The 14,116-nt window shown below is 39.5% G+C and overlaps 1 protein-coding gene across 2 annotated transcripts in view; it reads right to left on the bottom strand.

The window, feature by feature from the left end:
- Vps50 (VPS50, EARP/GARPII complex subunit) overlaps positions 1 to 14,116 on the bottom strand; it is a 107,595-nt gene that overhangs the window by 84,637 nt on the left and 8,842 nt on the right. For both annotated transcript variants that reach the window (XM_005363676.2, XM_026787530.1), the window contains exons 3-8: positions 5,713 to 5,835; positions 4,344 to 4,415; positions 3,409 to 3,462; positions 2,325 to 2,395; positions 1,665 to 1,782; positions 1,316 to 1,351 (exon numbers count right to left, since the gene is read on the bottom strand). In XM_005363676.2, coding sequence (XP_005363733.1) covers positions 1,316 to 1,351; positions 1,665 to 1,782; positions 2,325 to 2,395; positions 3,409 to 3,462; positions 4,344 to 4,415; positions 5,713 to 5,835 — 474 coding nt within the window. The remainder of the gene's footprint in view (positions 1 to 1,315; positions 1,352 to 1,664; positions 1,783 to 2,324; positions 2,396 to 3,408; positions 3,463 to 4,343; positions 4,416 to 5,712; positions 5,836 to 14,116) is intronic.

Genomic DNA, 14,116 nt, shown 5'->3' with positions numbered 1-14,116 from the left:
TCTGTTAGTTTACATCCTAAGGTATTCCTCTGAAACCCTGGGGACCCCCCTTCTGTTAGTTTACATCTTAAGGTATTCCTCTGAAACCCTGGGGACCCCCTCTGTTAGATTACATCCTCAGGTATTTTGTCATAGTAACTAACAGAGCAACTTAGAGCATGCTGTTACCCAAATAGGAATTTAATATCAAATGAGTATTTTCCATAGATGTCTCAGACCTTAGTTTAGTAGTTACAGTTTAGAAGTACACTGATTACACAGAAAACCACAAAAATATTTCTTTGTGCATGCATATAAATCTAAAAGGGATAATTTGTTGGAGAATATTATTTTAAGGTGTGCTACTTTTGTTTATGCAATGGAACATTTGTTTAATGATGTGTTGCTTTTGTTTATGCTGTATTTGTTTAACTCTGTGAAGCTGTGATTCTTTGCCTGTATAAAACACCTAAAAGGCCTACTAAGAGCTGAATGGTCAATAGCAAGGCAGGAGCAAGGATAGGCAGGGCCAGCAGGCAGAGAGACTAAATAGAAGGAGAAATGAGAAGGAGAAGGAGCAACAAGAGAACAGGGGGAAGAGGAGGTCAAGGGGCAGCCACCCAGACACCCAGGCACCCAGCCAGCCACAGAGTAAGAGTGAAAGGAAGATACACAGAAGTAAGAAAAGGGAAAAGTCCAGAGGCAAAAAGTAGTTGGGATAATTTAAGTTAAGGAAAGCTGGCAAGAAACAAGGCAAGCTAAGATTGGGCATTCATAACTAAGAATAAACCTCCATTTGTGATTTACTTGGGTACTGGTTGGTGGGTGCCCCCAAAAGCCAAGAGTGAAACATCCCACAACAATAATGCAAACACCATGAATGCTAAGATAATGACAGTGTACCTACCCCACAAAGATCAGGGATAAGTTTCCAATAATATTTAATATGTCATTATGCTTTAGTAAGCTTTACTGTGACAGAGAATATCAAAGAGAAACATATGGCTAGCTTAGGAACTAAGTACTATATGAGATACCATATATAAGGAAAATATTACCCATTTCACAAGTCAGTTCTATGTGTTAATTGTGAAATTTAATTTGACTATTTAGATGAAGTCAAAAGCCTAAAGTCAGCACTCAAAGACTGCTACAAAGTAAATGTTTTCCAAATTTCATTTCCAAATTTGTCAACAAAGGAAGCTCAAGTATTTTTCCTGTTAAATATTCTCCTTATGGCAGATACAATCAAAGGAAAACACAGATTGTTTTGTCCTTATGGTTTTTCTTTAGTATTATTGTAGCATCAAGAAATTTACAAATTTTATTAGCTCACCTCCAGCATTTCACTTAAACGTACATCGGTCCTTTGCTGAAAAGGAAAAGGAAAAGGTCAAATCTGTTTCAACTAAGGAACTACTATTTTTTTAAGATTTATTTTTATTATTTAAATTGCGTGTGTGTGTGTGTAGGAATGGGGCAGGATGAGCACATGAGTGCAGGTGCCTGAAGAAGCCAGAGGCGCTAGACCCCATATGACCTGGAGTCCCAGGCCGATGAGAGCCACCTCAAATGGGTGCTGAGAACTGAGTTCGGGTCTTCTAGAAAAGCAGTTTAGGCTCTTAACTGGTGAACCATCTCTCCTGTCTGCAAGTTTTAATTTTTAAAAAACAACTCATACATACCAATGTTTTTATAGTTCTCAATGACTTCAGAAGTCCAATCAACAACTGTCGCTTCCTTTGATTTGCAAGAAGGCCTAAGCTGGCCTGAGTAAAACCTTCCTTTGCAATGTTCAGTTGTCTGCGGATGGGAACAACACTGTGAGAACTTCCTACACCCCAGGAGTCCCGCCCACACACAGCAGTTAGGTGTGCAATGAGAGCTTCCTATACCCCAGGAGTCCCGCACACACACAGCAGTTAGTTAGGTGTGCAATGAGAACTTCCTACACCCCAGGAGTCCCGCAAACACACAGCAGTTAGGTGTGCAATGAGAGCTTCCTACACCCCAGGAGTCCTGCCCACACACAGCAGTTAGTTAGGTGTGTAATGAGCTGAGGCCTAGGTCACTACTGAAATGATGTGTAGTGCTCATACATGGTAGGTGAACTGGTGCCAACTCATCAAACGCTCAAAACAGCCTATAACAGAGGGGGTGGGAGCACTGGTTCTCCACTACAAACAGTGCAGGGAGTACTAGTCTCATCGGTTTTCTAAACTATAAGGAGATCTGTGGGTATTCAGCACAGACCTTCCTTGCGCAGGTTTAGATTACATGTCTGCTCACTGAAAGGTACTCTACATATTATGGTCATAGTAGATTTCACAACATGGAAGCAATACCTCCTCCCATTTGTGCAGATAACAGCAGCCAGCTGAAGACCTGTCTGCAATGATGTAACTCTTTCAAGCTCCTGTGCCAAGAGGAAATACAGGTTATGGTCTCAGGTATTTGCTCTCTCCCTATTCATATGACACGCTAGCAACGGCTCTAGTGTTCTCAAACAAAAGTCAGCTTTGGAAACAAACCAGTAACAAAGATACTTCAACTTGAAAACTGTTATATTACATAAAAAGTAGTTTAAAATATCTACTTCCAATTGATTTCCACAATGACAAATGACAAAATATTTAGTCAGTATTGTAAGGAAATCTAAACCCAATCTGTTTCAGGCAGGAAAGCATACTAATAATACAGCCATTTATGTATGCTTCTGCCCAACAAAACCTTACAGTATAATTAAGAATATGACAAATCTGATTTCTGTTTGCTATGGGGTTTCCATGAATTTTGAAAGCTTTTCAATTTTTTTCCTTCCCTTTTCGGTATATGTGTGCACTATGAAAAATTGTGCCTGCATACAGAAGCCAGAAGACACTGGGTATACTGCTCTGTCACTCTTCCATGTTCCTTTTAGACAGGGTCTCTCACTGAACCCAGAGCTAGGCTGGCAACCAGCAAGCTGCAGTGATCCTTCTGTCTCCAAGTCCCACAGCACCGGAGTTACAGGCAGAAACATAAACACACCCAACTCTTCACACGGGTACTGGGATCCAAATGTGTATATGCCTCAAGTATTCTTGCCAACCACACCACCTCTCTGCTGTAAGGCTCTCTGTTTCTAGTGAGCACAGAGATCCAGCTATCTAGACTGAGTTCCAATAGCAACACACTTTTACAATGACCCAGACTGAATTACTAATGTATACAACTGACACAAAGTTCATGAAAGCAACTTTCCTTGGTTCTTCGATATTCAACTTATTAAAATGTCACAAATATACACATACACACATGTGTACACATGGGCACATTTATACTGCTATAGAATACAGACAAAAGAATAATCGTAATGTCTTAAGTTTCTGGTAAGTCACTCAACCAATTTTAAAACTTTACTACAATAAGTGGCAAAGAATTACCTACCTTTACATAAGCAGGCTGTTTTTCAAGAATCAAATCTGCTACTTTTTTAGAAACCTACAAGAACATACAATTAAATGAAGTCAGGAAGTTCTAGCTCTACATCACAAAGCCTGCCAGGTAGAAATGCGCGCAATGTGCAGAAAGAACCCATCCAACGACTTGGCTGAGTTCAGGGAAAGCAGAGGGATCGCTGCTGTTAGTCGGCACTGTATACAACACTGCTTTCCTACTCCCAACAAGACCTCCTCGTGCTTCTTTGCATGGAAGAGAAAAGAGCCATTTATTCCACTGACTTGAGGTGTGTTAGTAATAGTCATGTGATAAATCCAAACAGATTTTTTACTAATGCTCCTCTAGCTTAAAACAATTAACGAGACCACTTTATCATTAACTAATCTTCCAGTGACCTTCACAGAATGAAGTTCAGCATCACAAAAGGAAATATGGAACCGAGAAACTTCACAGCAGTAAAGGAAATGTGGGCCCACCTATCACTGCATAAAAGTAAAACAAGAATCAGCGAAGCTAAGCAAGCTGCCCACTGTCATACAGAAACAACTATGACTTTCTGATTGGTTCTGTTTTCTCTTTAGATATATCTTAACTGTGAGCCTTTTACTTTGAGATTTAAAAATGTTCCACTACAAAATCTTGGGCAGGGAAGTCATATACGCAAGGCAGGCATCTCCAGGTGCTTACAAGACTGAAGTAAACTCTAAAAGCTTTGATTACAACCAGGAACCAGAGACGGTACCTCAATCTCTATAAGGACACCTATCAAGGCAACAGCAAGAAAAGTATAGCAACATAAAACAATACAAATATATCGTATAAATCATGATACACAACAGGATGTGTATATATTAATGTACGGTATTTCTGTAAATATTGTATTTTCATGTATAATTTCATCAAAAAGAAATGCTTCTACTTACTGCAGCTTGTTGTTGCTTTAATTTATCTCTGTATTCCTCCAATTCTTGCAGATTGAGAACAGGAGGAAGCTTCTATAGCAAAAAAGAAAAAAAATTATTTATATGTGTGTGTGTGTCATATATAAGTGTGTATGTGTGTGTGTGTGTGTGTGTGTATAAATGAAGAATAAAAACTAAACAATTAAATTTAGTTTCATTTCTCACAACACATTTTCAAAGTTATTTATTATGTATATAGTGTTCTGGCACCGGATCTCACATCTCATGTGGTTGCTGGGAATTGAACTCAGGACCTCCAGAACAGCAGTCAGTTCTCTTAACCTCTGAGCCATCCCTCCAGTCCTCCCAGAACACTTCGAAGTGGAGAATACAAACCATACATACAACAGTAAGTAACACGTCCCACTCTCCTTCAACGTTTCTGTACAACCTCCCTTGCTTAACTCCAGTCTCCAAAGTCTGTGGATCTGTTTACACAATCCCCTCTCTGGTGTAGCTTTGCTACACCCACTGCGGCTACTCTTCCTCCAGGAAGCCATTCTCCACCTGGCCTCTCAACAGGGAAGGTTTACAAATGATTTGGATCAGGAGAAACTAAGAATCTGATGTTGATCTCTCACTCTACCTGCTACCTCAATTATAAGAAATCTCATCATGGACTTTTCTCTCTGGATCTTATGAATAAACAGAATACTATAATGACAACACTCTAAATTAAGTCAGCACAGAGAAGCAGCAAATTGTGAATACCTGGAAATGGATTCTAAGTTTAAATGCATTTTGCTCTTCTGAGTTTTCTTACGGAGTCCCCATAAGTTTATACTGTCAGCATTCAGACAGTCTGTACAGGAGATTTTTTAGCACAGTACACATTCCTGATCAAAAGAGTCAGTGTTCTAAGCAAGCTAGAGTTGCATGCTTGTAATCCTGGCTACCCAGGAGGCTCAAGTCAGAGGGTCACTTAAACCTAGGAGTTGAAGCCAGTACACAAGTCAGGCCCTGTGTACAGACAAAAAGTCCTAAATAGCTTTTCTAAGCATGTAAGTTTTCAACAATTAAATTTTAAATTTTATTTTGGTTCGTATTTTCTGAACATGTTTAAGTAATGTGGAAATATGATGAGAAGCAGTGCAGCAAGAAGCTGCACAGTAGCAATTAAAACCCGAAGCACAGACAAGCTTCCCTAGCCAGCACTCTCAGGCTGCACGACACTGGCTGACAGTTCATTAAAAGTTCATATTGTGATAACCACAGACCTATTGGTGTTATTAAAGGTATGAGTTCCCTCCAAACTTCAGGTCTCACAAATTCATTCATATGTACTGAGAAAATAACCTTTAGATGTGTTTTAATCCAAATCTCTTTTTACCTCCAGCTCATATTTAACAATATCAAATGGGTCCGCAGAAAAATAGACTTGCTCGATACTATTAATTAGCTCTTGTTCAACTTGAGGGTCGCTCGGCTGTTCTCGAAGCTCCCTGAATTCCTCCTTTAAAAAAAAAAAAAGTCATAATTATAGTACGTGTAACTGTTAAAATCCCATCTACACAGAAACAAATGGCCTGTGTCTTCAGTCATGCACCTTCTGAGAGCCATTCTGACTGAGGACACAAGCTAATTAGAAACCAGAAAAGTAGGAGAGAGCCAAACACTAAAACACTGCTTTTCTATTGAAGGGAGGAAAAAAAGAATTCAGATTGTATTCTGCCGTGTTTGAATACCAGAAAGGCTAAAGGAAATGCAAGCAACTCCCTGAACCTGTCATGGACACACACCACAGACTCACGTTTCACTGTCAGTAATACTCTGCGATCTGTCTGGGCACACATAACAAAACACCATCTCAGCGACATCTGGGGCTCAGCCAGCACTTTGCAAGTCCAGCAGCAGGCATCCAAGTCTGCTAGGAGGGGGAGGGAGGGCAGCTGCACTTGTGAGGTGGCAGAGGATGGGCACTAGAACGCACTTAGGACCCTCAACAGCGCGGTGGTGCTCAAATCTGGCCTGTGCCTCACGCACATCCCCTGTGGAGGACAGGCCGTTTCCATTCATCCAATGCAGATATAATGAGAGGGATGAAATGAGAAAAGCGGACTCAGAATCCTCTGACAAACCTCCCTCCCTTAAAAGGACACACACAGGGGGAAGGGCTCGGTGGTCCTGCTTCTACTGGTATACCAGACTTTGTTGACTCCCCAAGGGAGGCCTTACCTCCTCTGAGGAATGGATGAGGGATAGGATAGGGAATGAGGGAGAAAGGGAGAAGGGAGGAACTGGGTCTAGTGTGTAAAATTAAAATAATTTTTTAAAAAAAGGACACTGGCATCTAAAATAAGAGCCTCAAGAAGGTGTCGTTGTCAAAGTACCACAAATAAATACAGTTGGTACTATTCAAAAAGAAATATTGCACATTACAAAATCAGAAATATTAGAAACTACCATTTGTAGCTAAGCCAGAAATGCAAATACATGCACTGATCAAGGGTAATCTCTTCTGGGTTTGACTGGCACCAGCACTAACACTGTGCTGATGATGCTCTCCAGCATCAGCACCAGGGAGACTGACCTGAGGCCAAGGACTCTCCGGCTTTAGCTGCATCTCTGCAACCTTGGAAATTTGATTTAGCCTCTTCAAACCTATGATTATAATTTTTCATCTGTTTTAAAGTTATTAAAATTGCCAAAGGGAAAATGTGATTTCATTTAAAAATATCTCAGAAATGTACATTTCAAAATGTGATGAATTCATAAGAACAGTACAATCTGTATAAACACAAAGGCCAGCTGCTACTCCTTCCTAGAGATCTACTCAGTCAACATCAGAGAACACGAAGAACTAACGTGGAGTTCTTCATACTTTAATATGACAATCCTAAATGAAGGGCAGGGATGAAACCTAGCAAGGCAGGAAAAGATACAGAGCATACAATGGAGGACTCCACCCAAACCAAATACCCTGATACACCACTCTAGCCCAGTACAATAGCCCTCCTTGCAGTGAGCGCCGTGGGAAACACGCACCTGAGCTCATTCAAACTGCTCAGGCAGCTGCTGCACGTGCAGCCTGTCAGGCTCGGCTTCCCCCAGCCAGCCCCTAAAAGCCGCCACAGCATCAGGCTGCCTGCTTAGGCAGAACGCACACTTAGACTGCACCCGCGCCTTACTCCCCATCATTGTGCTCTGCAGTGCCAGAATTCACAGCACTCGGTAATTACAGATCGGTCAATTGTGTTCAAAAGGAATAGGAAACAAAAACAGTCTGGGTAGGCAACATAATGCTTCTATTAGTAAGAACAACAAAAATATTAGACGAGTGGAGAGTATTTTATGTATACAAATGGGAATAATAAACAGAAGAAGCTGTATTTCATATTGTAATGTAACTGATGCATAATTTTGCTAGAATTAAAAACTCATTCTCTAGCCTTGAAGATATATAAAAATATGCAATTCTTTATCTAGAACAGAATCTGACAAGGTAATTTAACAAATGAACAAAATATTTCCTACAAAAAAATTTAAGGCAAACTTGGGGAAAATATAGAACCAAATAAAATTCTTCAAAATATGTTAAGAAAAAGGGTTACAAAAATGAAATAGTTAAACTAAGTTTAGAATTAAATAGTTCAGTCTTATCAGCTGTTATTAATGAAGTGTTTAAAGGATTTATTTTATAGTAAGTGTTCCGGTTTATAGTATATGATGAAATGAGTATTAAAATTAATGTGGTGTAAATGCTGTCTAAAATATGAAAATCCAAAACTAATCTGTCAACAAAGCTATGAAATGCAACGACAGTTAACTGCTAATCACTGAAAATAGAGAAAATGTACATCAGTGCACCTCAGAATTAAAGCTGCAAAGAAACAACTCAAGTCACGGATTTAACTGCAGACAGAGGAGACGAAGGGAGAAAAGGCAGAAGAGCAAATCAAATCGCCCCACACTGCCATCAGGAGCTTGCTAGCCTGCTTCACAAGCTCTACCGCTTTCCCTTGCTCGGTTGGTGGAGCTACATGAACAACATGGAAAACTCTCCAAATGACAGCATCCAGGGATTAGTGAAATTCAGCATCACCCTCGACAGTTAAACAGCAAGGCAAGGCAGACTAGAGGGAAGGAAAGAGACAAAGGCACCAAGGCATAAGTGCTCTCAACCTGGCAGAAAAAAAGAGGCGTTCTCAGAGGGCGGAGGAACAGAGAGAAATGCAAGTTTAAACCAAGGAACGAAACAAAATGCAATTCTGAAATTATGCCGCATGACCAAGCAATAAAGAGCCTTGATTTAAAAAAAAAAAAAAGGCACACTCACCAGGAAGTAAAACATACATGTACATGCATTAGAATTCTGTTTTCCTCTAGTTAAAATAAATAACATATGCCATTGTGTTCCACACTGTATCCACAATAAGCATAAATGTTCCATATTTTATTAACGGAATACTGCAAGCAGGATTATTTTAGCAGACTGTCAGGAAACAGTTACTTCATGTTTTAGAGCTGCATCCCCAACAGCCTCACACAGCTTGAATACATTACCACCCAAGCTGCTCTTCCACTTTATTATCTGAGGTAGATAAAGCTGCGTGAGCTAACACACGAAATGCACATATGAATGTAAGTTTATGAAAAATGATCATAACAGGTATTTCAGGCAATGCCTCTGCTTTAGCCAGCCTACTTCTTATCTCACTCAACATAAAAACAAAAGGTTTTATGGGGATTCAAATACATAAACGATTTAAGTCCTCGAAAGATGTTATGAAAACATTTCCAGGATGTTTATGGTTTCTAAGGAACAAATCGATCACTTTACAAAGCAATTTCATACTAAGGATTCATCTCGTAAGAAAATGAATCTGTGCTTTAAAAAAAAAAAAAACTATAAATTTTGCATTCCGCTACTACTTTTAAATTATCCAAAACGCCATACTGATTGAGCCAAAGTGAATCCAACAGTAACTAGATGTAACTACATAACACCCCTCACAGCTAAAGTAAACACACAAGGGCTAAAAGCCTAAAAGTCAGTTTGAGGTTTTTATTCTAACAAATTACATTATTATGTCATGGAAATTGACATAAAACTCTTCAGTTTATAGGTCAGGATCAAAACTGCAAAAAAAAAGAAATTAACAGAATAAATACTGGACCCTCAACTCCCTTTTTATTACACCGCAGTTTACATATGTTTGATTATCTCCCTAGACGGCAGAGAGGCTAGAGATAGATAGAAAGAGAGATGGGGGAGAGGGAAGGAGACCGTGTGTACATTGGAAGGACAGTGGGGAGAAGAGATTTTGTTCTTGTAAAACACACATTCGCCGTTTGTTTCCCTGTCTTGCTTTCCTTTTTTTTTTAATCTGATAGTATTCTTTCACCAGCCGAGACAGCAACACAAAAAATGGCCTTCTTTTATAATTGCTGTAGCCAGAAGCTACAAAGCTAACACTGTGTTAAACATCTAAGTGAAAGCAAAAAATAAATATAGTTACCAAAATCTATACACAGAGAATAGGAACAAAAAATACGATTTTCAATATTCGATCAGTATTATTAAAGTCATAAATCACTGAACAGATAGAGAGAGGTTTGATCTACTTCCAACGAAACAATTCGAAACCTACTTTCAGATCTCAGATACCCTCAAAACATGTACCACATAAGATTATAATGAACTGCAAGACGTCTGATTACAGAGGGAAATGGCACAATTTCTTATATTCCCACTAGGACAACGGTAATAATCTATCAAATGGAGTGGCTTCCTCGGTTTGTTTCTGTGCTTTAAAGCAGGCTTTTAAAGCCTGTTTTCTCCGGGTTCTCAGCGCCATCTTGTGGAGTACTGACTACATTACAATTGAAAAGGAGGGCTCACCTAAATCATTAATGAACATTTGTACAAGGCTGCTAATATAAGACTGTTTTATCCAGACTTACAATAAAATCAGGTAACAAAAGAATTTTAATCATTTTATACGAAAAGTAAGCAATGAATAAAAATTATTTTAACTATACAAATGTATTGCATTTGATAGTTTAAAAAAAAATCACAAAAATGAGACATCATCTTACAATCATACAATTTTTTATTTGACCCCTTGCCAAACATTTGTACTTATATCTGGTACAGTTAATGTCAACCTAACGTCGAGTCGTGGTCAGTGGTAGCGCACACCTTTAATCCCAGAGCTCAGGAGTAGAGGCTGGTGGATCTCTAATTCAAGACCAGCCTTATCAACAGAGCAAGTTCCAGGACAGCCAGGGCTAAGGAGAAACCCTGTTTTGAGACTCCAAAAGAGAAAAGAAAAGACAACCTAAGTCTTTGGCTTTATTATATTTCTAGCTTTATTGATGAAAACCACTAAAGATAATGACATTGGAAACATAAAAAAAATTCCTTTTCTTTCTTTCTTCTTCTTCTTTTTTTTTTTTTTTTTTTTGTTTCGGTTTTTCAAAGAAGGGTTTCTCTATGTAACAGCACTAGCTGTCCTAGAACTCACTCTGTAGACCAGGCTGGCCTTGAACTCACAGAGATCCACCTGCCTCTGTCTCCCAAATGTTGGGATTAAAGGCATTTGTTGCCACTGCCTGGCAGACACATTAAAATTTTTAAGCTATCTTTAAAAATGATTCTCAGCTTCAATGAATATTAAACAGTCTGCCACTACTGAGCTACTAATGCTGGAGAGAAGACAACAGGACAGAGAATCAGAGAGAAAATCCAATGTACCTCCCTTGTTTTTCTTTAGTTTTAATGTCTTTCTAGACCCTTCCAAAATAATAAGATCTGTGCCAAGGAAAGCCATCAGCACACCCCCAGCCTCAGTCCTTGCTCCCAGTCCAGGACTCTGCGTTTTAAACGTCCCTCAAAGTCAGCACTTCCGCATCTCTCCACATCGTGTCTGTCGCCCGCCCAACACCATCGCCTTTCTGAACCTGCACTCCTCCACCATGAAGATGACTCCCAGCCAGCCCCCCAGTACTGACACATCTCAAAACACAATTAATAAACAAAAACAGGAAGAAGGCCCTCAGTAGACATCCACAGCTACACTGTTCTTCAGTTCCCCCTCACTGCCCTCCTCTCCCTAGGGACCTGAACCAGCATGAAATCTGTGACTAGAAACCAACGACAGTACGGTCCATCCTAATAACCCACTCCTGTGCACACCATTCTTTATTCTAGCACCCTCCAATATGTCACAGCTTAAGCTACTCTATTTCTTTCCTGAGTTGAGGGTTCCGTCTTCCAAACTAAAAGATATTTATTTAATAAAGAAAAAAAGGAAGAAAACATTTCCTGCATTGAACTTGTAAACTGAACTGTTCACATGAATATTATGGAATTAAAATCTACAATAGATCAGACTTAGTAGAAATTTATTTTTACTTGCTTATTCAAATTCTCTGTCCAATGAAAAAAACATAATTAAATATACTTTGGGGCTTGGAATGCTACAGTGTTAAAAAAACAAAAAGATATGAGCTCATTCATGAACAGAGGGATTATTTTCAATGTTCTGCCTATATACTGATGAGTGTGAGGGGACCATTAAGTGGGAAGTATTTAAGTGGTTCTTCGGTGCATTTAAACTGCATAAGCAGCATAAAGTAAGTATCAATCTGTCCATCTTAACCCACCACCTAGTAGCTTATCACCGGAGTTCTGCGAATGCTTATTCAGTGCAGCTTACTTTAACTTTAATTCCAGCAAAATACTGTATTTTCCAGACAACAGATTACTAAATTCATAATCCAAATTTCAAAATCATCTCTGCAACATCTATCACCTCTGTAAAACACATGAGGGGAACACACTTTAAGTAGAGTGCCCAGACGCACTGGGTACTCACCACCTAAACTCCTTCAAGGTTTTTGTCATCATTTACAATCACCTCATTTACGATGTGCCTTCCTTGACATGAACGCAACAAGAGGAAAGACAAGCATTGCTGAAGAACCTGTCTTTCCACTGTTGTATGCCATCTCCTGTAGTGTGCCCAGCACACAGTCAATGCTCAAAATTGTTACTGAAAATTCGCAGGGAGACTACAAAAGAAAACATCAACCTTCAGAATGCAATATATATATTCACTCTGCATTAAAGTTAAAGAAAGCTACTCTGAGTACGCAATCACAGAACTCGAGCTCTCTTGGTGATCAAGCTCAGCAGCGGAGTCACATCAAACTCAGCCATACCAGAGTACCACCATTCTGAACTGCATGGCTGTTAGGTGAGAGCCACGCAGAGAGAGGGCAGCAGCACTGCGGCCTCCTTGAAATGCTGTCAACAAGCAGATAATGAACAGGCACGAGGCGCTTGGGAAGCTGTCTTACTCTAAGACCAGCTGCAGCTTACATCAGAGACAGCACTTCCTATTAGCTACTTTACCATCCGGGAACTCCTCAGTATGTGCCAAAGACCAGTGCTTAGATAGGACATTCACCTGAACCATTTTCACTTGCTGATCTTGTGACCCTAGACACTACACTCTACCCAGGCCGGATATCTCAAAGAAATACAGTAAAGGATCCATAGGAAAACTATGCATAAATCCACTGCCACCACTATTGCAAGAAACATCAGGTCTTAAGGTTTAAAGACAACAGACCATTACTATTAAAAAAAAACTCATGTATATTTTAATGAGATTCACTCGTCAATCTGATATTGATTCTGAAATATGGAATAGAATCAAATTCAAAGTATGTCCACAACATATAATCATCTTTTTTTTCTTCATCAAATAAATAAAGACAACTGTTATCAGTTAGGATGTATGGTTAGTCCTCACTTCTGACTGTACCACATCCATTCTAACATATTTTATAATTTTACATACACATATATATGATGCCTAAGTCATTGTCTGAATTATTTAATGCAAAAGGTTTATTAGCATTTTATCATACTGTGACACTATGCCTGTGTCTGAACTCCGAAAAAGGTTAAACAACAAGCGCATTGGTGAAAGTGTGTGAAGGGAATGGGAACCAGCACTGGGTGTGAGGAGCCTCAGATAACTGAACAAGAAACACCCTCTATTGAGGAAGCGGCACAGAGGCTGCCAAGGACGCGAGCTGCTGTGGTGGGGCTGTAAACCGGTCCACCATAACTAACTAGAAACTGACCTAGCATGCAATCCCGAATCAGTTCCTGTGCATTTACCCAAAAGACTCCTGGCAACATAGCACATACACACTTGCACATCAATGTTCACTGCAACAGTAGTCACTACAGCGAAGCTATGGAACCAACAGACATTTCCAGCAACAAGGAATGGATGAAGAAAATGTGGCTTATGTACATAACAGAATGCTCTTCCGTCATTATGTAATTTACAGAAAAACGGACATAATGATCATATCAAGCAAAATGACTCAGTGCATAGCCTCTCTCATTTACAGTCCAAGACTATAAATAGATAAAATTGGGTACATACAAATGACATGAAAGCAGAAGCTAAACTATGTGGGTAACAAAAAGGGACAGCCAATGAGGGTGGAGAGCAGAGGGAGCAGATAATGGGGTGTGGACAGGAATGTGCTCAAAGTACATTATAAAGGTGTATGAAAATACCCTTAGATAATCCCATATAATAAATTAAAAATAGAAAAGAAATTCTAGTAAGAGAACAAAGCTTCTTGTATTGAGATGCCAGACACAGCAGAGGAGTGTTTTTAATTACGACACTCAGGGGCTGGAGGTTTCATTCAGTGGTAGATTACTTTCCGAGCAAGCAGGGGACCCTGGGTTCAATAAAAAA

This window comes from Microtus ochrogaster, linkage group LG10 (genome assembly GCF_000317375.1).
Source record: "Microtus ochrogaster isolate Prairie Vole_2 linkage group LG10, MicOch1.0, whole genome shotgun sequence".
Classification (NCBI taxonomy): domain Eukaryota; kingdom Metazoa; phylum Chordata; class Mammalia; order Rodentia; family Cricetidae; genus Microtus; species Microtus ochrogaster.
Note: the sequence above shows the minus strand (reverse complement) of the source record. Positions and strands in the feature narration are given on the sequence as shown.